General features: G+C 39.7%; 1 protein-coding gene across 1 annotated transcript; it reads right to left on the bottom strand.

Annotated features, from left to right (window-relative positions):
* Positions 1-7,832: 7,832 nt before the first annotated feature.
* LOC104449007 (ornithine carbamoyltransferase, chloroplastic) lies at positions 7,833-11,359 on the bottom strand. The gene is made up of 5 exons (XM_010062993.3): positions 11,065-11,359; positions 9,389-9,723; positions 9,086-9,217; positions 8,722-8,997; positions 7,833-8,218 (listed from the first exon to the last, which is right to left on the bottom strand). Exons 1-5 carry the CDS (start codon positions 11,258-11,260, stop codon positions 8,036-8,038), a joined length of 1,122 nt encoding a protein of 373 aa, XP_010061295.1. The 5' UTR covers positions 11,261-11,359; the 3' UTR covers positions 7,833-8,035.
* Positions 11,360-25,828: the final 14,469 nt, after the last annotated feature.

Raw genomic sequence — 25,828 nt, 5'->3', positions numbered from 1 at the left:
TGGTAATCCATGGCACAGGTATCTCCTTAAACCTTCCCCATGCTTCATAAAAAGGCTCACCATCCATTTGCATAATTATAGTAATATTGACAGATTTTGTAGGAGGAAAACACTTAGGAATTTTTTAGCCAAGTCCTCCCTACTGGTAATAGAGCCTACATGAAGAGAAGTCAACCAAGTCTTAACTTTATCACGAAGAGAAAATGGGAATAATCTTAACTTTTTTTTTTTTTTTTGGTTTGAAGAATAATCTTAACTTAAGAGCATCATCGGTAACACCATTGTATTTAATAGTGTTACAAATTTCAAGGAATGCTTCTAAGTGTAGATTTGGATCATCATTAAGTGATCCACTGAATTGTCCTGCATTTTAAAGCATTTGAATTAAGAATGGCTTGGTCTCAAACTTTTTGTACCGCCGGCCTCTTTATACTTGAACTGTTGGTGTAGCATTTTTTGAAGTCCTCTTTGGAGGTGCGCCTTCTTGAGTTTCGGCCATTGCAATGGGGATTGCTTGTGCTTGCGCTCTTCTTCTCCTAAAAAAGGTTATTTCAATCTTGAGATCAAACTCTTCAAGGTCTCCTATTTGCAATTTTAATTAGCTTTTGAATCCTTTAAGTTTCAGCTATTTTATATTTCAGTCCTTTAATTGGTTTATTGCACTTTTTACTTGCCTTTTTTTTATTTGCTTAGCTAAATCTTTTGATTGATCACCTTTGGTAAGTAATTAGATAACTACATACAATCCTGGTGGGAATGATACTCACTCATCACTTTATTATTTGTAGATATTGTGCACTTGCAATTCACCTGACAAGTTTTTGACACCTTTGCCGAGGATTGCTTTGATAATTTTCCAATTACTATTAATATTGGGCAATTCTTGGTTTAGACTGCTTTTATTTTGTTTTTAATTTGTTTCTTTTGTAGGCCAAACTCACCTCTATATAAAAGGTGGGAGGAGCATCGCATGACCCAAAATTTATTGTTTTGTTTTCTCGTTTTTTTTGTTACCCAAAAAACCTAATCTAAAGCAAACTGAAAATTAACAAAGCAAATTTCAAGATTTTAATCAAGATCACAAAGCGTTAGAGCATCCAATTTCACTAACCACTCATAATCAATTCTCTTAACTTGTCATGCAACAAATTAATTCCCAATTGTGTTGGTGAAGTTTTCCTTAATTAGATTACAAGCCAATCTCGGTCTAATAATCCCTAATTAAGTATGTTAACCCACACTAACCTTAGGTGAATTTAAACTACCTAAAAGCATTAAGTTCTTATGAAAATTCTTGGAATTAATCTAAGTAGTTCCAACTTAGATTTGCTACCATAGCCACACAAACAACCTAGTGTACCTTGACCTAGATTTAATTTATGGTTTAATATAACTAGTGCTCATGTATACAATCTCCACCTGATATTATACATGCATCAAAAATCATTTAAAAATTGGCCAAGTTTATAAAAGCATTAAGATCACGATAGAAAATGCCACAATAAAAAAACAATTATATTGCATGAGCAAGTCTTGCAAATTAATCAATCATGGTTAAGATCCATTGTAGCTCAAACAAAAGAAATTTAGAACATAGTTAAAGCTAAACTAACAACAAAAATTAAAGAGAACATAATGCTAAATTAAAACAAATTCACAAATTTAAGTCACAAAGAGGTTTGGGTTTTTCTCTTCCTTCTCAGGATTTGAAATATGTGGCACAAATGAAGTTTATATAGCCTCCAAAAATCCACCATGGGTCAACCCCCCATTAGGTCTTGAATAGGACTCCTCGCCAAATTAGGATTCCTATTCTTGATTTTCTTTGAACCTAGCCTCAATTATGGTCAAATCCTCCAAATTTTTGGTCTTGGCTAACTTTTTCTTTAAAATAAAATATTCTAGAAGATGCTAAGGTGTAGGGATTGATCTACAAATCTAGCACAAACACATGGGAAAATTACGCATATAGTCTTGGCATGTTCTGCAAATGGTGTGCATGGTCATTTACAAATCCAAAAGTCATATTTCCTATAAAATTCAATAAAATTACATGAGTAGCAAATAAATTCACACAAAATTCATTAACACTTAGCAGATATCAAGCTTAAATTAGTAAAAAATACTCAATATAAAATAGAGCTATAAAAAAAATGAAGCCAATTAGAAAAATTTAGCTTAATTGGTCGTGGATCAATAGATGAGTCACACTCCTATAGGGCATACAAGGGTTAGATTCCTGCATTGTATAGACTCATTAACTTTGATTTGAACTAGAAGCCAGCATCATATCGTGCACTGAATTTCCTTTTGAACTTAAATTGCTAGTTTCTCAAAAAGACGGTAGTCTAACAAGTAGTTTGTTGATCTTAATTCCAAGAAATGGAGCATAGCATGTGGCTCAAATTGTAGCTATACCCCCAGCTTGATTCCCTGACAAAGGCCTTATGTTAATGCCTCATGGCTAGGCATAACTTTACAAGTCCAACCAACATTACTAGTGCACCCGACATTATGATTATTTGTTAAGTGATCAAAATTGTCCAACAGAAATTAATCTTTGAGATGGGAAGGGAAGATATCAACCTAGTTTTTTTTTTTTTTTTTTTGGTGTACACTCTTATCTTTATTGCTCTTGATGTGTCAAGTGTAGCCTATAGATTTACAACCTACTCGGCGACATGTTTTGGCTGATTTTCATTCCATCCTCCTAATGTTGGTAATCCTATTCGTGTTTATCACAAATTAATGGCTCAATTAGCATGGCGATGTGTATATAAATTTGGTTTGAGTGTTGCTAGCTCGGTGGACCTCATGTTGTATTATTTAGCTTGAACACCCTTAATGTCGCGGAGAAGAATATATAATGATGATTTTATTTTTTTTGGTACAAGGTAAGATATAAATTGACTTTAAACCAATAAGCTATACATCTGTACAGTAAGAGACCCAACACCAAAACTTACACTCAAGGTGATAAAGTAGTCAAACCGAGTGGAAGGGTGTCGAGACAAGGAGGGAAAAGCAGAAAAGGAGAAGAAAAAACAACCAACAAAAAGCAAACAGCCAAACAATGGCCACAAACAAATAGAGAGGGGGGTATCCAACAAACAACACAGAACCACCCCAAGTAAAACAAAACAAAGCAAGGACAGGGATAAAGACTAAGTTGACAACACTGCAGAGAAGGATCAGATGATATCAGCTTCCGAAAAAGACAAGACTTCCAACCGCAACTCTAAAGGCCGCGAGCACCTCCATCTTCAAAAAGTCCAAGCCTCCATAAATGATTGTTGAAGCAATATGCCATGCATAAATGTTTTATCTTCCCTTATTCTCCATTTTCCTGTTCATTGCTCTAGTCATGTAAAAGATGTCACAACTTGAACATGAAAAACTACTATCTTGAGCTAGAAATGGACCCAAATTTCTGACTTGTGTACACTCCGGTTGCTCTTGCTCTCAAATGTGTCACGTGCAGACTACTTATGTACATTATGCTTGGTGACATACTTTGGCTGATTTTCATTTCCTACGCCCTAATGTTGGTAATCCTATTTGCATTCATTGCTGATTGGAGGAATAATTAGTGAATTGCGATAGTTTGCCGAATATGTGTATTTTATATTAATCTTAATTGCTTCGTAACCTTCCAATGCTGGCTTGGACATCCTCATGTTGTACAAATACCTTGAACACCTTTTACATCATATAGCAGAATAAATGATGATGATGAGGATTATTAGGATCCTTTCTAGGGTAATTTGAAATTGAGAAATGATGAAATTGGAGAAATTTTTAGTTTTTTTAGGGGCTAGAGAGAAACACGGGAAATAATTTAGAGTATATTAGAAAGAATTACAAAATTTTCATTCACTATTCTTTCGTTTCAGATACATGCGTTGTGAGTTTGACATAGTTTATAGCTTGTTTCTTGTATTCAAAACTTTGCAATCCCTATACAACAAATTCAAAGTAAAGTAGCCAATTAGACATCTCACAAAAGTAACTTGTTCAACCGACTACACACATAGAGAAACGAAAAACATAGAAGCTTGATTCATCAACTCCTGCAAGCGGCTGTGCTAAGATAGCTAACAAATTAACTAAGTTCTGATCTAATCACTATAATTGTACTTTTGAGACTAGCTTACCAAAATTACTTGGCAATTTCATTCATATATTACTAGGTAAGTTTTTCTACATGTGTATTGCCTTTGATAATGTCACGACCTGAATTTTCCGCGACACACTCGGGAAAAGATATAAGTTCACAGGTATTGCCTAAAAGTGCCAACATCCCTCAATTAGGTGTAAGCTCTCTCAAGTCATATCTCTCATGACATTGGATTTTTATTTCAAAATTCTTTAACAACCTAATATTTTCACGAGTTGCCACTAACCTTTTGGGGTCAACTAGAAACAAGTTGAGACATGGAAGCATCGTCTCAATTCCCATGAAAGTAGAGCTTCTAATCACGAGAATTTGATTACACTAATATTTCTATTAGTGCCCTTTCGATACATAATTAGTTGGTTATTTTCCAAAGTGGTCATATATTCTTGATCATCAATTATGAATCCTAAAGGTATCAAAACCATTTCTAAGTTGACATGCAAATGTTTTTGTCAAAGTTTTCATGATAATTCAAATCTAACCTTGACCTATTCTAGAAAAATAAATTAACAACCAATTTATTTAAAGACAAGGTAGTTAGTGTAAATGCCCAAGAAATCGAAGGCATCTGTCTATGCGTGGGAAATGAAAACCCGATGCTTGTTGTGCAAAAATATACATGACCTTGTTATAAGCCACGAGGCATAATCCCCTCGAGTTGAATTCAAATCAAGTTCAATTTCTCCAAATAGTAAGGAAAAACATGAGTTTTCTTAACTACATTACCAAAAAAACATGAGTTTTCTTAACTATCTAAATGAAACTACCTAAATTGTAACAACCTAAATAGGGTCTTATCCTAAGCTGTTTTGTAATTTTTTAGAATTTTTCGAAATCTTTTTGTTAATTAAAAAATCATTTTTATTTTTTTAAAAAAAGTATTTTATTCTACTCTGTACAAATAAAATACATGTCATATAATCCTCTAATAAAAGTATCTCATTTATTTTACTTAGTTTACATCTTTTCATCTGTCAATCACTGAATTATCATGTCAATTAAAATATGCATACCAAAAACAATATCATTATATAATGTCGTACTTGCATAAATGAATATAATTTTTTTTTTTGTGTAGCACGAAATAAAAACAAAATTCAATTGTCACGCGTCAAATTTTTACGAAACAGAAAATTCAGTTGAAATATGTATATTTTGTATGCAAAGTATAGTCATATGTGACACAGTTAATGTGAACTCTTGATGAAATTATTTTTTAGATTCAATTATTATGGTGATGAATTTTTTTTCACATACTTCTAAGAATTGAACAACGTATATCTATCTCATACACCATTCAATTTTTTTTTCTCATATATTACTAATGGAGTTCAATGTACCACAATATTTTTGGAATATTATCACCGGTGATTCCTTTACATTTTTCTGAAATTCAAAATTGCCCCTCTACTTTTCTTTTTGTTCAAAAGCTTCCCCATGCTTTTTTAAAAAGTGTTATGATCGTCTTTCGATCTATCTGGTGATAGATTTCACAGACGTGGCGGCATTGCATCGTTAAATAGCTTATGACATGAATTTTTTTCCTTTTTCCAGATGTTGACTCTCTCTGACCTCTACTTCTTGTTTTAAAGTTCTTCAAACCTTACCGATGCAGGCTGTCGATTCCCGCAAACGATCATCCTCCAAGGCCAAGGCGCAGCTCAAAAGCTCAGGCGGTGACGATAGTCACGAGCTTGACATCCACCACAAGCTTAGATCTCATGGCCATGGCCGCCAGCTTCAAGCTCAAGAAGCCAGTCGACTACGCACTTCAAGCTTGAGCTTGAGTGGCGATGTTGAGCGACTGCAAGCTTCAAGCTCAAACGGTAATGGCTGAAGTTTTGAAGTCAAATTCGGTGAGGGTGGCCACAAGCTAAGAGCTTAAACGGCTATGGCTTTGAGCTCGAGTAGTCACGGTAGCCTCGAGCTTCAAAGTCATATCTGACCATGACAGTCGAAAGCCTTGAGTTCAAACGATCATATGATCATGTGCTTCAAGCTCAACCTCAAACTCCAGCTCAAGCAGCCATAGCACAATCTCCAAAATTAAATTTGGCAACGTTGGCCAGAAGCTTCGAGCTCGAGCACCATGGCGATGGATATAAGCCTCAAGCTCGAGCTTTATGACTTCTTCATAGGCTTGTTCTCCCTCTCTCAAGAATAATTGTCTTCATTTTTTTAGTTTTTATGTCATCTGACATAATAGTTTTTGCAGAATTATAACGTCACACATGTACTTCGACATCCATGATGTCTTAAAAATTTGACTAGTAAAACACATATATCAATGAAAAGACTAATGTGGAACATTTACAGAAATGCTTGTGAACTAGAAAAAAAGAAGAGGACAAGTTCAAATTTAAATTACAAGTAAGAGGACGACCACATGACATTGTCCCTAATATTTTTCATACCAAAATCTCTAACTAAAAAACAGACGAGGGACAAGTTTAAATTTAAATTAGAAGTAAGAGGACCACCTGACATTGTCCCTAATATTTTTCATACCAAAATCTCTCTCTCTCTCTCTCTCTCTCTCTCTCTCTCTCTCTCTCTCTCTCGTGCGCGCGCGCATTTCCAAATTATTATTTGTAAATGTTTCAAAATCCACATAACACGCGCACACTCATTTTCCAAATTCTCCAATAAATATGTGCCGAAATCTACTTGCGAGCTCTCATAGGCGAACATTCTCATACACACACCCACCCACGCACGCATTTTCCAGATTCTCCTTTGTAATTGTTTTGAATTCTGCCTTTGAACTCTCTTTGGGGTAAATTCTCATGAAGCTCGCTCCCCTTAGCCATACTGTGGCATTCGATACTGATGCAACCCTTGCAATGATTTCAGCGACTTGGGATAAGAGCGTGCACTTATAATGCAACATGGTTACCTTTCTCAATTTGTTTTTGATGTGATAATTGCAATAATTTCAGCTAGGCTAAGAGAATGTACTGGAATACCCAGTTTCCTTTTCTCGATTTGTTTCTGATGTGATAATTGCGATGATATTAGCGAATTGAGATAAGGGAATGTAGTGAAATGCAACATGGTTTCATTATTAAGATTTGCTGATATCAGTGATGAACCCTTGACCTCCAGCACATGGAGGTTGAGGGTTCGAAACTCTGCATTATTAGCGATTAAAGTGAGGAGCCCAGCGATGGGTTGTTGGGCCAATCTCCCTCGAAGTATAGTCATTATAGATCCTCCATCATAAAATCCTATGAGACCCCAAATCGGCATAAGCCGACAAGGACATGCTCTAGCGGATTTTTGGTCACCAAAAAAAAAAAAAAAAAAAAGGCTAACATGCTGCGATAAGCTATAGTGGAGACGAGTTGATTCTTCCATGTAGCAAAGTCTGGCGCTCGAGGAAAAAGGCCTTGGAGTTGACAAAAGGCGGGAAAAGGAGAAACCAGCGTGAAAAGGAAATCTCTCTCCCCACCCCGCCTCCCCGCGCCCCGCCTCTGCCACCTCCGTTCACAGATTTAGTTGGAATAGAATAACAGTTATAACCTAGGCTCATCTTCCGGATACTCCAGCTCTTTAAAACATACGTGAACCGATCTTCACGGCCAAGGGGAGCCATGAAGAAAGGGCAGGCGCACATAATTTTCAATGCAAAAAGCAAACATACTGGACAACCGATCGAGGAGAAAACAGCTCGGCTTCGCAGAAAATGTAGAAGGATCACAGAAAGACGAGTCTCTACTACTCATTAAAGAAGTAGATAATTTGAACTTAACCAGCCTAATATTTCATCTCATATGGCATGTTGAAAGGTCTTGAAAGATATTTGCTTCTAGAGCTTAAGCCTTAATCAGTTTTGATTACTCATGAGAGTCTCCATCATCAGAAGCCGAGCAAATGAAGCATAATTGCATTCTGGGCATGCATACGGTTCTCAGCTTGTGGGAAGACAATAGAGTTTGGAGCTTCAATTACACCGTCAGTCACTTCAACCCCTCTTTCAGCCGGTAAACAATGCATAAAATAAGCTTTAGGGCCAGCCAACTTCATTAAGGCCTCATCGACCTGCAGGTGTTTGCCCACAGATGTAATCAAAATAAAAAGTTGGAATGCAACATAAAACACATGAAGCTTTATTGAGAATCATAAAAGATAAATCTCTCTCTCTCTCTCTCTCTCTCTCTCTCTCTCTAAAGGAAAAGCCTCCCCCATTGTGGAGTTTTTCCATCTACGCATTAATTCATGATACTATGTTCAGACAGTTTTAACTTCTCTAATGAAGCTACTTCAATTAACATCTGAGTCATAACTCTAGAGAAAGGACCTACAGTACCAGCCTACTTCCAAAAGGAGTGCAAAAGATTAATTACTCGTATTTTCTTTAAAATGTAATGGCTTTAGAGAGGTCATGAACTAATATAGAGGAAATGAGATGCACTCTGCTATTTCACCTACCAAGGCACCAAAAATTCCTCTAAAGTACTTTAATAGTTTGAGGGGGCCTTGAGAATGCAAAGCCTCCTTTTAACATGTCCTCAAGAATATGGGTCTTCTTAAAAAATAATTACCTGAAATCCTTTAAACACTTGACGACGGTAAGCAGCCTCCTCCTTCTGTCCCATGCTAGCCCAAACATCAGAATAGACAACATCTGCATCTCTAACAGCTTCCTTTGGATCATTAGTTATTTCAATCTTGCCAACTCCAGCTTGTCTAGCCTTCTCCACAGTTTTTTCATCTGGTTCAAAGCCTTTGGGGCAGGCACATACAAAATGGAAGGGAATAACAGCAGCCAAAAGCAGCCAAGAGTGCACAATGTTATTCCCATCTCCAACATAGACAACCTGAATGTTACATTCATTACATTCAATTAGCAAAATATAAATCAATAATGAGTGAATAATACAACAAACCAAGACCACTTGAACGAACCTTTGTGCCTTCCAGTTGACCAATGTGTTCAATCATAGTAAGGGCATCAGCCAGTATTTGGCAAGGATGATTATAGTCAGTAAGACCGTTAACAACAGGTACACTTGAATATTTTGCGAGATCGAGAATGTCCTGCATCAGAATAAATTATTTGATTTCATTAACACATGCATGACAAACTTTAGAAGTATTTAACAAAACAAAAGAGATGGGTCTGTTGAACGTTTTTACAATAATTAAAATCTCAGGACATAGGATAATGAATGTCTGCCAACAAAAAATATCTGCAACTCACCATCATACCTGATGAGCAAAGACACGTGCCATGATAATGTCATTATAGCGAGACAAAACACGAGCAACATCACGAGTTTCCTCCCGCTTGCCCATCTGAATGTCATCTGGTCCCAAATATATAGCATGGCCTCCCAGTAAGCTAAATCCAGTCTCAAATGAAACCCGCGTTCGCATTGATGGTTTTGCAAAGATCATGGCCATTGTCTTTCCCTTAAATGGTAGATATGTCCTCTCTCCAGATTTAAGCAGGGCTTTGACCTCAGATGCTCGGTTCAGTATTTTCATGATTGTTGCTTTGTCAAAGTCACTAATATGCAGGAAGTCCTTCAGCTCAGATTTTTCTGTGATTCATGGAACCAAAAGTAACAAAGTCCTTTAATGACTGAGCAATTTATCTTTTACCAGAAAAGTGCATTTATATTGACGATTGATATTCATTGTCAATTATTACCAGACTAAAACAGGGAGATAAACAATCTTCAAATAACATGTAATGCCAAGCAAAGTTCAAAAATGAAATTCTTTCCAGTAAATTAGCCAAATGAACTTAACCATAGAACCACAAGATCTTCAAGACCTTTGAGGATTCAAACAAGATTTCATTGCTAACACTGTCACACACCCCCAATTATTGGCACACTGCAATTAAACCCCCCCATAATACCGAAATTTCTGAGATACCCTCCAATTGTTTATAAGATATGCAGCAGTTAATCTCTTTTAAGTTAAACACGATGAGGATAATGATGTGGTCCCAAATTTTGGCACTTTAAATGCCAAATATGATTAAATTAACTCGATCTGTAAGCAATCCACTTACAGCAACTAAATTGTGAAAATGAGATACTGCACAAGAATTTTGTAAAAATGTACAAAAGTCACTTTAGTTTCTTATAAGATTCATGGCATGTCACCAAGCAAATGGAAATCTCTAGTTTGTGAAAATTGACAAAGATCCTTATCTTTATAAATTTGAAAGAACATCCCTTGCCAATTTCATAGACACCCCAACTGTTTGTTTAAAAACTTCAGCTGCACCCACCAGGCACTACCATATAATCAACATCATATGCACACCTCCTAAAGTTTGAATAAAATGCACAAACTTCTGAGGTGTCATGGGATGTCTACACAGATTTTGAGAAGTGGGGAGACATTCGCAGCTTCACAAATTCACGATCTCTCAAATACGATAATATATATATTCTCTAACATTGAGGACATGTCAAAGCAATTAGTCCTTCATTTATAATCTAAGGTCTAGCTTGCCGAGTACCATCCCAGCTACCTAAAATTTGCAACGGTATGTCAATGACGCGTCAACCCACTCATCCGAGTAATTTCATACCATTAGATTGCATTTGCAACTAAAAAACAGACATGACTACCGAGCAATACCAAATGCTTAGAAAACCTAATTCGGGTTCCGGATCAAACCGACAATCATAAAAGCGTGTCAGCACTCCGCCCTTCACCCTCCAGCATTTCCCCTTTTTACAATCTCTAATTCAAGCGCCTAAAATGAAAAAAAGGGAAACTGAAAACATGCTCGATCAGACGGGAAAATCGTAACGAAAGCAAAAAGCGAGCGAAGCTCTGAACCGCGCAGAACCATCAATTTGCAGAAACGAGGCATCAGAAGTACGTGCAAAAAAGAAGAAGAAAAAGAAGAGAGCGCTAGCCTTTGGCCTGGAGAGGAGATGGCGTCGGAAAGGTAGCGGACGAAGCCCGGCAGGAGAGCCGGCGGCGGAGGGAGCGGGAACCCCACGGGAACGCCACGGAGGCGCCGGGGAGGCGGGCATTGTCGCCGGAGAAGGCGGAGGAAGCGGAGGAGAGGGATGAAGGGTTAGAGACGCAGTGAGACGAGATCGCCGCCATTGCTGAGAGTGTTGCGGTGGCTGCTGCTTGGTGCTCCCGACTGTGGCTTTCAGAGTGAGTTCAGGTTCAGCTTGCGGTTTGCAAAATGCCGTGAGCGACAGAAACACGCACCACCTGAAGGTCAAGAAAGCGGGTCGGAATGTTTCCGGGTCGGGTTTTAGCCCTGAATTTGGATATTTAGGTCCAGTCATTCAGATTTGGGCTAGTATTGGGCCTCCAGTCCAGCAAGAAACTGCGAGCCCTTCGAAGTTCTTTTCTTTTTTTTTGGCCATGCCTTTCGAAGTTTTTTTTTTTGGTCGAAATTCTGATTGATATATATATTACTTAGCCAAAAGCTTAGAATTTACATCAAAAGCGTCTGCGCAAAGTAAATCTAAAAGAGCATAAGGGGGGTGGGATACCCAATTAGTAGGAAGCAAATTTAAACGGTGTGCTTTAGCAAGCCAATCCGCTACTTTGTTGGTTTCTCTTCTGCAATGGGCCAGTGTGAGGCCCAATAAGTCTTTCATTTTTGCTCTAGCCCGGTCCACCAGTGGTCGTGCGTCCCAGCTGCTCTCTTCTGGCTATTCAATGCTATACACAAGACCCTCGCAGTCAGAATGTACATTGAGTTTCAGTTGAGTTCCGTTCGTGCGAAGCTTGAGGAGGAGGAAATCTAGGGTTTCGACAAGAGCCACAACCTCCGCTTGTTCCGCCGAGTTGATTTCCACGAGTTTGGTGAAGCCATCAAGAACTCTACCCATGGAGTCCCGACAGATGCAAGCACCAGCTCCTCGATTTGGTCTAGGCATCTCGGATCTGGAGGCGGACCCACGAAGAGGACTTGCCGCATTAGATCTAGAGGATTCATTCTGCGATTCATCGTTTGGAGAGACAGGATTTTGGAGATCAGCTTCTCTGCTACTCGGATCTTCGTCGTTGAGAGGGTTCTCGGTACAGGGGACAACTCCTCTGTCTTTTCCAACGAGGGGGTGTTTCTTTGGTAATGTGTGGTTTCTTTCCAAGGGGGGTTTCGATCTCAGCGAAGATTCATCAGGCAAACCTTCATCAGAACTGGGCCTCGCTTTTCTGTGTGTTTCATAGGTGGAGTGTTCATTTGTAACTGACAAATCTTCTGTCCAGGAGGCAGAGTAGACGCCTGGTTCGGTTCCCCTATTTGGCTCAGCTTCAGAATGGGCTTGTTCTGGTGTGGCATCCCGGAAATTCAAAGCCAAGCCTTAAGGTGTGTTAAATGTCTTTAATTAGGTGATAGAATTTTATGGCCTATGCTTTAGCCAATTTGTCTTTTAATTTGATGAATTTTGCTTGTGTTGTGGAAATTTAAATTTAATTAGTTAATGCTTGGCCATATGATTTAAATTTCAATAATTAAAAATATCCCAAGGCTTTGGCCAAGATGAAATTTGAATTTAGAAATATTTATAAAAAGGAATTCAAAAAAAAAAAAAAGAAGAGAAAATAGGGTTATTTTCGAAATGGGCCTTGGACCCATTAGCCTAGAGCTTGGTGGGCCAAGCTAGTCGGCCCATTGGGCCCAAGAAGGATTTTCGACCAGCCCAAGGGGGAATGGCCGGTTGGGCCTAAGCCTAAGCCCAAGCCCAAATCAATTCAAAAATTAGTGTGACAAGTGGCATAAAGTAAAGAGCATGCATTGGCCATAGGTGTGGTGGATCAATCATTACCTATGATGAGCCTAGGGGAGTATAAAAAGGGGGATTTGGAGAGAGAGTGGCCGGTTGCTTCTTCATTTCCGTCCAAGAGAGAGTGTGCGAGAGAGAGAGCTTGAGCGGAAGAGAGGCCGAGAGGAAGAGGAAGGAGGGAGCCGCCCGTTCGCCGTACGTCCGCCTAGTCCGACCGTCCTACGCCGCCGTGTGTTGCTGTGTGTTCTTCTTTAAGGCAAGTGGGGTTCATAACTTCTCTTGCATGTTGTTTTGATGGTTGCATGTTAGATTTTAGGTGTGGTTTGGGCGAAGAACCGAGGTAAGGGTTGCATGTGATCATGTTATGTGGCTGTTTCCGTTCGGTTTGTGGTAGACAGTTTCCTATTCGAGCTTGCATGTGTATTTGGAGTGTGATTTTGGCTTTGGTGTCTTCATGAAAGTTGAAGCTAACATCTTGAGGTATGACATACTCGAATTTCATGGAAAACGATGGTGATATGAGGGGTCAAAAGTTCTATTTCACGGAGACTTCAGATCTGCGAATTTCCTACTGACCTCTTGATGATTTCTTGGTTGCATGTTGATTTCTGTTGGAGATCTCACTTTGTTGTCTTCATGGAAGTTGTTGGTAACATCCTAAAATACAACATACTCAAATTTGAAGAGAAATGAACAAGTATAGCCTAGTTAATCGGCTGGATCTTTGAGATGTTTGGTTCTGTTGAAGTGAACCGAGATACCCGAGACTTCAAGGACTTAAAAGAGGATCATGCTTTGGTTATTTAACCTAGATCTCTTCATGAAACTTGTAAAGGACACATTGATACATAACATACTCGAATTTAAGAAGAAAATAAAGAGATTTGATGGGTCAAACCTAAGTTCTTCGGTGATGTACGTTCTGGACGAAACGGTAGAGGTTCCAGAAGCTTCATGGAGTTGTATAAATTAATCTATAAAGAATTTGGCGAAGAGTTCTACATGAAGAATGCACGAAAATGTGTTGGCTGTCACCCTGTAAAATTTGGGAATTTTCGGAGGTCATATGAGTATTTTAATTGAATTAATTCGAAAACTGTGCAATCTGGCCATTTTCCGAATGTTGTGTCTATTTTGTGGAAATTTCGGAAATTATGTAAAATGCAAATTAGCCATGGATTTAATGAGAAATTTGATTCTAATTGTTTGTTTAATGATTGATTGAAGATTATGATTTTTGGAAAATCATAAATATTAAATAAAATATTTATGAAAATAAATAAATATAATAATAAAATAAAAAGTGGATTATTTTATTGGCCAAGAGTTTTATTGAGTTATAATGCATTGTTATATGGCATTGATGCATGTATGATTATGAATCATGATGCGTGTGTGTGATTCATATGCCATGAAATAATAAGATGAAAAGGATGATAAAAAGTGGAAAGTGGTATGTGAGTAAGAGGTTGTGGCGGAGGATGTTGTCTCGGTGGCTGGTGGCGTAATTCCGGAGATTCCCAGGGAGTTTCAGGATGCCCGGAATGTGGGGGGCCGGAAGCCCTGTCGGAGGTTTCTGCCCGAAGGGAGTGACTCGCGATGCCAGGATTAGGGTGCGAGATCCCCGGTTAGAAGGGTAAAGACCGGAAGTCCCTGTCGGAGGTTTCTGCCCGAAGGGAGATTCCTCGTGATGCTAGTTGAGGTGCGAGATGCCCGGAATGTGGGGGGCCGAAAGCCCAGTGGCCATGAGATGGCTGGGATACTGGGAACCCTGTCGGAGGTTTCTGCCCGAAGGGTGATGATCAAATTGATCATGGAATCCTGTCGGAGGTTTCTGCCCGAAGGATTGATAATGATACCCTGTCGGAGGTTTCTGCCCGAAGGGATGGTGATGATTTGAGAAAAGATAATGTGGGGATCAATTGATAAATAAAAATGGAAATTGATCTATGATGTGATATGCATGGTGATGCATGGCCAATGATGATATGATGTGATATGCATGGTGATGCATGGCCAATGATGATATGATGTGATATGCATGGTGATGCATGGCTAATGATGATATGATGTGATATGCATGGTGATGCATGGCTAATGATGATGTGATATGCATGGTGATGCATGGTCAATGATGACATGATGTGATATGCATGGTGATGCATGGCTAATGATGATGTGATATGCATGGTGATGCATGGTCAATGATGATATGATGTGATATGCATGGTGATGCATGGTTAATGATGATGTGATATGCATGGTGATGCATGGCTAATGATGATATGATGTGATATGCATGGTGATGCATGGTTAATGATGATGTGATATGCATGGTGATGCATGGTTAATGATGATATGATGTGATATGCATGGTGATGCATGGTTAATGATGATATGTATGCTATGATGATGCATGAATACGCTTGTCATCAAAAAGGTAAGTGATGCCTGAATTGTATGATGGTATGCATGGTGCACTGAGTTGTGATTGGATTTCCCTATCTGCTGAGTGGTTGTACTCACCCCTTTTGGGGATAACATTTCAGATTAGCACTATGCCGCTGCCTGCTGTTTCGCGTGGCGTGTTTTACGGTATTCCGTCTGACGTCGAGGTGGAGATGACTGAGATAGACTGTCCCTCGGTACTCGGATTGACTTTTATCCGAGTACGATGCTTAGTCATGTATGATATCGGCTTGGCTGGGGGCCCTATCATACAAGAGTTTTTGTCCGTGCACGTCCGTCGAGATGGTGCTATGCGAGGGATGCTTTGCCGCCGCCACCACCCGACGCACCGGATGGGTGTGAGATCGCACGCGAGGAGTAGGAGCTAGACCGCTTTTGGTATAGATAGTTGACGCTCGTGATGGGAGGGTTTTTGTGCTCATATGATGTTAGAGGTCGGAGTTCCTTTTTGAGATTTTAGGTGGGACATGGCGAGTCTTAACCTTTTCTTCCTTTTGTACCGACCCGAGGAAAAACCCCATCTCGCTATATGTATGTATGTAAGCAAAGCGTCAACGTTATTTATAAAATCTGATGTGTAGTTGGTGTGTATTTGTATCATGGGTTAGTAAGGGAGAGATGGAGATGTTTAATTTTGCTTCCGCTATGAGTCGCGCATGGGACCGTTTTAAAAAAAAAAAAAAATGCCTATAATCTGGCAAGGCTTAATTTAGCCAAGAGATAGAGATGGTAAAAGATGTAACACTGGCGCTGGTGACGACCTGCGAAGGGTTCGGGGTGTCACATCTGGATTTAGTGTGTTGAGCACCCGTTGGGCACTCCAAGCTGCTTCTTCTAGCGAATCAATGCTTCTCCATATCGGCTCAGCTATTGGTTTGCAAAGGAGCAATTCTAAAGTTGTTGAGGAATTTGGGGGTTCATCGGATTGGCGTGGAGATGGTCCTCTTGGAAAGTCTGATAATGGCGATTTATCTTTATGCGAACGACCCCTACCCTAAGAGGGTATAGCAACAAAGGAGGCATCAATATTAATCAAGATTGATTCGGGGTTTGGTGGTTGCCACTTCTGAGATGGGGTACTCCGTTCTTGTTGTTTCGTTTGCTTTTCATTCCACTTCATAAAACTATCATGTGATGTTGAGGCTCTGAACAGGGTATTAAGTGGGTTCAGGGAGCTTTGACGGAATATAAAATAGTTTATGTCCTTCCAAATCCACCATAGGACCGAAGCGATCTGAGCAAATGATGGTAAGTCCCCTAGCTCTTCTCTTACTTTGAATAGCCATTCGTCAAATCGGGTTAAACCCACTCTTGTTATTTTGTCTTGCAGGGAATAGGCGCTTCAAATCTGAGAAGTCCATGGGCATAGTAATAGAGTATGATCTACCGTTTCTGGTTCAAGTTTGCAGATCTAACATATGGGGGCAGGTACTACTTTCCTTTTGTACAGATTTTCCATGGTTGGCAGGGCATTTTGGCAAGCATTCCATAGGAAGAATTTAATCTTGGGTGTAATTGCTGATCTCCAGATAATTTTCCACAGTTCTGGTTTTGCTTGGTAGGATGTAGTTGGGGACAATAAGTGAGGGTTGGCTGTAGTACTAATGTTTCAGTGGTAACCACTTCTTACTGTATAGTTCCCAGACTTATTATCCATCCAAATTAACTTATCTTCAGTGGATGGGAGGCCTATAGATATACTCTTGATCTCCGATACTAACTACTCATCGAACAAAGACCTCAACAGTGTTTCATTCCATTGCTCTGATTCCATGTGTATTAATTCGGCTACTTTGGTTGGCTCGTCTCTGGTCGTTGAGCCACCTATAATACCGGTCTTGAGCTATTTGTCTTCCCTAATAGAGATTTTTTCCCCGTTGCCAACCACCCACATAATTTGTGGGGCAATAGCATCTCTACTTGTTAATATGCTTTGCCAACCCCAAGAAGGATTCGATCATTTTCCTACTTGCCAAAATTCACAATTAGGGTAGTATAACCCCTTCATAATTCTACTCCACAGAGTATCTGGGTGCTGTGATATTCGCCATGCTTGTTTACCTAACATCGCTTTATTAAACGCTATAAGGTCCTTGAAGCTGAGTCCCCCTTCATCCTTTTGAAGCTTCAAAATCTCCCATTTTTTCCAGTGTAATCCAGCTAATTTATTGCTATTCCTTCACCAAAAATTAGCTATCTGTTTTTCAATAGTTTTGCAAATAGAAATTGAGATTTTAAAAACTGACATCGCATATTAGGGAATTGCCTGCACCATAGATTTTATAAGTATTTATTTCCCGGCTTTTGATAGTAGATTTTCTTTCCAGCTCTCCAGCTTCATGGTGACCCTCGCAAGTATCCATGCGAACATGTCTTTCTTGGTGGCACCCCAGTCTGACGGAATACCCAGGTATTTTCATGTTTTAAGGATCTCTAGAACTCTCAACTCAGCTGTCATATTTCTCTTTAAGCTTTCCGGATAGCCTTTACTAAAGTAAATTCCCGATTTGTTTAAGTTTATGGCCTGTCCAGATGCGAAACAATATTGATGCAAGATAGATGTCAGATTTTGGCATTCTAAGAGTGTACCGTCAAGGAAGAATATAGCGTCATCCGCAAATAGTAGGTGGGAGAGAGTAGGGCAATTTCTGTTTAATGCTATACCCCTAATAGAACCACTGTCTATAGCTTCCTTCATCATGTAAGATAAAACATTAGCCACCAAAATAAAGAGGTAGGGGGAAAGTGGGTCCCTTGGCGGATACCTCGGGTTGGCTTGAAGTATGGCATGGGTTTTCCATTGAATTTAATGCTATATGAGACCGTAGAGACACACTGCATGATCCATTGCACCCATTTCCCACAAAATCCCATCTTTATAAGGCATTCTTGAAGAAAATCCCACTTTATACGATCATATGCCTTCTGCATATCTAATTTTAGGACCGCTTGGAATTTCTTCTTCCTCTCTCTGGTTCTTATTCTGTGTAGAACTTCCTGCACAATCAGAATATTGTCTTGTATCTGCCTGCCCCCTACAAAGGCACTTTGTTCTACTGTTATTAGATCTGGAAACATAGGTTTCAGCTTGTTTGTGAGAATTTTGGATATGATTTTGTAAGCAAAATTGCAAAGATTGATTGGGTGAAATTGTTCCAACTTTTCGAGGTTTGGTATTTTGGGGATAAGGATGATAGCAGTTTTGTTTAGGTCAGGGTTTAGTTTTCCAGTCTCAAAAAATTGTTGTATCTCTTTGAAAAAGTCTTGTTTGATGACTTGCCAATGCTTTTGGAAGAAAATTCCATTTAAACCATCCGGTCCTGGAGCTTTTGAAGCCCCTAATTGATAAGTGGCTGCTGTAATTTCCTCCATGGTGACGGGTTCTGATAGTTTTTTATTCATAGCGGTATCAACCAAATTAGGAATGTTATTTAAGACAAGTTGGAAATTTCTAGATCCCACTGTGGTGTAAAGATCATTAAAGAACGCACCAGTCATATTCTTGATAATATTTCATCTCTAACCCAATTCCCTTCTGCATCCTTAAGTATAGAGATTCTGTTTCGAGTTCTCCTTTGGATGGTTGTTGCATGAAAAAACTTTGTGTTTCTGTCGCCCCATTTCAGCCAGCTTATCCTCGATCTCATTCCCCAGTACAATTCCTCATGTCTCCATAAAGTTTCTGTCTCTTTTTGTAGCTGCTAAATTTTCTGGTTATCCACAAATAAATCTGATATGTTTTGCATAATCTAGAGTTCATTCCTCAGCCATACTAGTCTTTTTTGTGCATTAGAGAAGCGGTTTTTGCTCCATTCAGCTAGTTGTTTCGACATTAGTGTGAGTTTCCCAACTACATCATCTTCATGGGACGCTGAAATGGACCAAGCTCTTTTAACGATCTGCTCACATTCCTCATCTTCATCCCAAAAGGCCTCATATCTGAATTCTTTTCTTATGTTTTTCCTACTTGGGAAGACTGACAAAATTAGTGGGCTATGGTCTGAACCAATAGCTAGTAGGGCTACAACTTCAGCATTTGGATAAGCAACCCTCCACTCCATTGAACATAGAGCCATATCCAGCCTCTTCTTGACAAATTCCTCCCTTTCTCGGTGGTTAGTCCAAGTGAAAGCGCAACCCTTTGATTCCATGTCCATTAGAGAACAGGCATGAAGGAAGTCTCTAAACGCCGTGAGCCTAAAGTGTTCAGCCTTTTTCTTCCCCACTTTCTCCCAGGGGTATAAAATTTCATTAAAGTCACCCATACATAACCATGGTAGCATACTAACTGCATTAACTCTTTGTATTTCCTCCCATAACAGTACTCTTTCTTTAAATTCCGTTGAGGCATGCAGGAGAGTAATTCTCATGAGCTGTCTATTTTCCTGTAGGTGACAAAGAACATGAATGAAGTGGTCAGTGGCTGCTTCCACTGATATCTCTAGCTGATCATTCCAAAAGAGAGCCATACCCCCTCTAATTCCTATCAGGTTCACCAGGTAACTATTCTGGAATTTGAGTTTTCGCCTAAGTTTTAACACCTTTTGCTCATTATTTTTGGTTTCCATTAAAAAAAAACTAAATTGGGCTTTTCCTGAGTCACTAAGACTCTTAGTGATTGAATTGTCAGGGGTGAGCCTAGTCCCTGACAATTCCAACTCAAAAACTTCATGGCTTACCCAGTGGCTTATTAGGGCTAGCCACCAAAGCCCATTTAATTTCCTTTTCCTCCAAAGTGATAGGGTTATTCACCAACCGTGATGCATCTAGAGAGGTTGAATTGGAAGAGTTCGCTCCATAAGGACATAATCTCTTGCTCTTCTTTGCTGAGGTAAATTTGGTGCTCTTTGCTTTACATCTTATTAGGTTATGAGATGTTTTCGGCATTTCCAGCATTTCAGCTTCTACTACTTTCATCTGCTCTTTATATAAAACCAGGGTAGACTCCTCATCCAAGCAGCTTCCTCTTTTCTGAATGCCTTTGTTGTCCACCAACATAATTTTTTATGTAGGGGAGGAATTCTCACCCTCCTTGTCAGTAGTGCCAACGGTAAGTTGATGTCCATCCCCTGTTTGATTTGGCTTCCCCACTATATTTTCTAGTTTCTGAATCTCCCTTTTTTCGGCAAAATTAGGATGTGCCTAGCCCCTTGCGGATGTTGATTCGATGTCATCTTGCTCTCCATAGAATACTTTCCCATAAGGGCTGAGTTCTTTCACCTCTGCACAAAGCCATTGCCCAAAAATTCCTGGTAAGTTTTCCTCAAGCCCAAACTTCTCATATGGAATTGCTTTACATTTTGTTGTATAGTGCCCTATCTTTCCACAATAGTAACAATAATGTGGGAGCCGTTCATATTTAAATTCTATCCAGAGATTTGTTGTGCCTAGGTTGATCACCACGCCTGTCTTTAGAGGATTAGCTAGGTTCAGAATTACTCTGGCTTTTCCTGCTTTGTAGTTGCTATTCCCCTTGGCTTCCAGCTTAACATCAATAACCTCCCCGAGTTTAGATGCTATTTCAGCTACGATTTCCTTTGAAACTCTCCCAAATGGGAGGCCATACAACTGTACCCAAAAGGGACAATGGGTATAATCATAACACATTTCCGGCGTGTCTGGTTCATATTGTTTCAGCACTAGGAGATTGCTTGCGAAAGACCATGGTCCTGAGTCCATTACTCTCTGTTTTTCAGCCTCTGGGAACGCGAATGGGTCCTTAGCTTGGCCTAGATGGACTAAGGTTCGGACGTTGGACACCAAAGCATGAGCACCAAGGTTTCAGGCCAAGGCACTCAGGATTTGCACCTTGACTTGGTTTGACCCAAGCTTAGGCATTAGGGATCCGAGCACGGGTATTGGTGTCCTTGCCTATCCTCTGTGGATCTAGGTTGAACCTTGAAGGACTTGGACGCAAGTGCCAAGGACCCAAGCATAGGCACTAAGGTCTTGAGCCTTGGCCTTGATGGACTCGGGTTGGGGTGCAACAAATTTGTGCATGGGCACCAAGTACTAGAGCACAAGCATCGATGACAAAAGGTCTAGACATTGAGGACCTAGTTGGGCACGAGGACTCGAGCACTAGCATCGAGGTCACAAGCTGAGGTGCTAGGGACCCAAACGTAGATGTCAAGGACTTGGGAATGACATTAGGGTTTCTATCCCCAAGTGTAGAGTTTCTAATCCAAGCGTTAATATTTAGTTATATTTTGAAAAATTTAAACATGAGCTTTTCGTTTACCTAGAAAATATTTTTCATTAACTCATTTTTCTATTCAATTCAAATGTTGAAAATGAGAAATATATTTTCCCTAAATATATTTTGCACATGGGCACTGAGGAGGGGTTGTGCGCTTAGGTGCCGAGGACCCAATTTAGATGTTGAGGACTCAGGAATGACATTAGGGTTCTTGTCCCCAAGTATAGGGTTCTGATCCTAGTGTTAATATCTAGTCATATTTTGAAAAATTTAAACAAGGGTTTTCTGTTTATCCATAAAATATTTTCTGTTAACTCATTTTTTTTATGCAATTCAAACACCAAAAATGAGAAACATATTTTCCTCAAAAATATTTTTTGCGAAATAAACGGAGCCTAAAAGAAAGGCCAATTTCACTTTGCCCTGCAAACTCTGATCCTCTTACACCTTAAATCCAAATTAAATCATTTCACTAACTCCATATAAACTACTGAAGCCCTAAACATCCAATGCTCACAATTTATCCTCCAAAATACTCACCTTAAACCCTAAATCCATGCATTTTACCCTCTCGAAGTTGCAAATTGTTTCGATCGTTATTATTTATTTATTTATTTATTTAGACGTGCTAGACTCTTAAACTAAAAATTCCAACTGCAACACATTTTTTTTTTTTAATGGGATGAAAAATGCCCCCTAGTTGAAGAATCCTTTCACTATAGCTTAAGAATCATGTGGACTAAATACTTTGACAAGAAAAAATTGAGACTGGCTCTGTTTATTTCATAATAATTTGAAAAATATTTCACTAATAATGATAACTTGTATCACTTATAAAAGTGAGTAAACAAAAAATATTTTCATCATCCATAAAAATATTTAGATATAAGTTATCGTCGATGGTGAAAGTATTTTTAACCTACTAATTAATTACAGTTATACAAGATTCTGCAGAACAAAGGGAGCCTGGAAATTGATTTTATATCGTGTAATTTGAGTGGTAAAGTGCAAGGATTGAACTTTGAAGGGCATAGGAAAAGTATGGTATTCAATAGGAACTGGTCCAATCTGCCTCCAATCTAACATGCCCATGGATCCTCTACTTGATGGTAGTATCTCTCTACCCTAGGGTAGTCTCTCCCCAAAATCCACCATAAACCCTAACCCACCTCCGATCAGATTTTCTTTATACAGATCCACCCTCTCCATCCCCGCACCTAATCACCCAACCCTTATACAAGCCTTTATAGACCCCAAATGGCCGTAATCCCACCCAAATAGCGTAAATCCATCCTAGGTCCTGTTCGATCATCCTCCTCCTCTTGGATTTGCACTCGAGATGGCTCCTTGGTGCTGCAGATCCTGTGACATGCTTCAGGCGAAATCTGTTTGCCTATAAGGTTTGTCTAGAACTCCCTTCATCCGAAAGACTCCACAAATGGGTAGTCATCGCAGTATGGTGGTAGAAGACCCTCTCCTCCCAAATCGATTTGAGTATGTTGCTCGTATATCTAGCTGTTGGGGCCTGTAATTTCGACTCTTCCCTTGTGGATGCTCAGTAGTTGCTGCAAAAGTATGATGGCAAGTCAGAATCAAGAAGATAGAAGGTTAGCAACTCTTTGTAAAAGCCTGGGTAAACTATGGTCAGAAGATGATGTTATTCATGTTACAGATGAGATTCATGATGTTAGACTAGCAGAATGCAGATCAACCATTTTCGAAAAACTTTACTCCAGGCCTAACGTTAACTTTCAAGCGTTTCTAAATACAATGAAAAAGGCATGGAAGACTAATGCAGTAAATTGCACTTTACTAGAACCTAGTCTCTTTTCCTTCTATTTTAAAAGCTTGAGACTCCAATGCTAGTGCCTGGATCTCCAATGGTCCGAGTCCATCAAGGTTGAAGCTCAAGACTCTAATGCTTGTACTTGAATCCATCAAGGCCAGGTCCAAGACCTTGTGCTAGTGCTTGAGTCCTTAGTGTATGAGCCCATGTCCATCAATATAAGGCCCAAGTCTCGACAATCAAGGGTCTTGGACATGACCTCGATGGACCCAAGCCTAGTCACTAAGGACCCCAGCTTGGTCATTTGGGACCTAAGCACACGCACTGACGTCCCCAAGCCAACCTTGATAGATCAATGTTTAAGTATCGGGGACCTAAGCTCAAATGCCAAGGACTTGAGTCACTTGGTCTAGCACTTAGCCCTTGTGGACTCAGGCCTAGGTGCTGGGATCTGAGCATGGGCATCAGGGCCTTGAGCCCAACCTCTGTGGACACTAGCTAAGGCACCAAGAAGTCATGCACAAGCATTAAATTCTCGATTTCGGCTTTTGTGGACATGGGATCAGTGCCTTCGCTCTTGATCAAGATCTAAGTGGCCTTGCTTGGGTCCCCATTGCACAGGTTGGGGTCCATCAAGACTAAACTCGAGATCTCAATGCTTATGCTTGGTTCCCTAATTGTTTGTGCGCAAGTCACTAATGCTAGAATATTGTATGTGTTTTTAGGAAAATCAAATCAGATTTTCCTTTTTCAATGACGAAAAACATTTTTTAGTTCTTTTTTCATATTTAAGTCAAATACCGAAAAATGTTACAATTTTTTTGGGGAATGATTTTGATGAAATATAGCATTCTCTTCGAAAGAAATATAGTCTTAACGAGAAAACTAAGAAGATAAAACACTGATTTAATATGCTGCTAGTAATTAAATGTACCAAACTAATCTAATGCAACCACAACTTCGACACTCAAAATCATTGTAAATACATGGGAAAATTTATTGCGCATTTTCAGAAACCTGTCCGGACATGTTAGACCCCTCTCTCGCTGAGCACATCATTATGGGAGGAGAGAAGCCACGTGCCCCATGTGAATGGAAGTCCCCTCTAATCCCATCATTCAAGAATGAACAAAAACACCGGTGAGGGGGGTAAGGCATGGACAGTGAAAACTCCGAACTTTTTATCACTCGAATTAAGTCATAAAAATTGTAACACCCCGAACCCTTCGCAGGTCGTTACCAGTGCCGATGTTACACTTTATTACCTTTCTTGCTTTCGAACAAGCAAGCGTCCTAATTTGCGGACACATTTTTTTTTTTTAAAACAATCGGTCCCAACGCGACTCATAGCGGAAGCAAATTAAACATCACCATCTATCCCCCTACCAATCCATGATACAAATACACACCACTAATCATCAGGATTTAAAAGATAAGCCATGCCACTTTTATTTACATATTATCGAGATGGGTTTTTCACGGGTCGATACAAAAAGGAGACCAAGATTTTCAGCCACACTCAGCCTCATCCCAAAAAGATACTACGACCCCTAAAGAAAATCACATGACATCCCCCATCCAACAGTGGCGGCTACTCCCAAAAAGATGACACCAGCTCTCTACCCTTCACGCAACCATCACACCCATCCAGGTGCATCGGGTGGTGGTGGCGGCAACATCCCCCTAATCACTCCGTCTCGACGGACATGAACAGACAAAAACTCCTGGATGACTGGGCCCTCAGCCAGGCCCACGTCGTACATGACCAGCACACGTACTCGCACAAATGTCGGTCCCGGGGATAGTGACGCGGTCGATCTCCGTACAATCTACTTCTATATCTCGACGGGATACCATAGAAGGTGCCTCGCGTGACGGTAGGAAGCGGCATCTTTCTAATCTGAAATGTTATCCCCAAAAGGGGTGAGTACAACCACTCAGCGAGATAGGAAATCCAATAACATTCCAATGCATCATGCATATCATCACACGTTGCAAGCATCACTTACCTTGTAATCATGCGTATCATGCATCATCACATCATATATATCATCATCATCATGGCATATCATATATCATTATCATCATCATGCATTTCATCATGCATATCGTACCATGAATGATCATCATGTCACATCACACATCATCATCATGCATCATCATGCATATATTATCATAGGTGATCATCATATCACATCACATGCCATTGTCATCATGCATCATCATGCATATATTATCATAAGTGATCATCATATCACATCACATGCCATCATCATCATGCATCATCATGCATATATCATCATAGGTGATCATCATATCACATCACATGCCATCGTCATCATGCATCATCATGTCATGAGTTAATTTTCATCTTTATCTTTCGATTTTGATCACCACATCACCAATTTCTCAAATCATCAATCTCATCATCAACCCTTCGGGCAAAAACCTCCGACAGGGCTCCCAGCTTTCCA

This window comes from Eucalyptus grandis, chromosome 6 (assembly GCF_016545825.1).
Source record: "Eucalyptus grandis isolate ANBG69807.140 chromosome 6, ASM1654582v1, whole genome shotgun sequence".
Taxonomy (NCBI): domain Eukaryota; kingdom Viridiplantae; phylum Streptophyta; class Magnoliopsida; order Myrtales; family Myrtaceae; genus Eucalyptus; species Eucalyptus grandis.
This window is presented reverse-complemented; position numbering and strand designations above follow the sequence as displayed.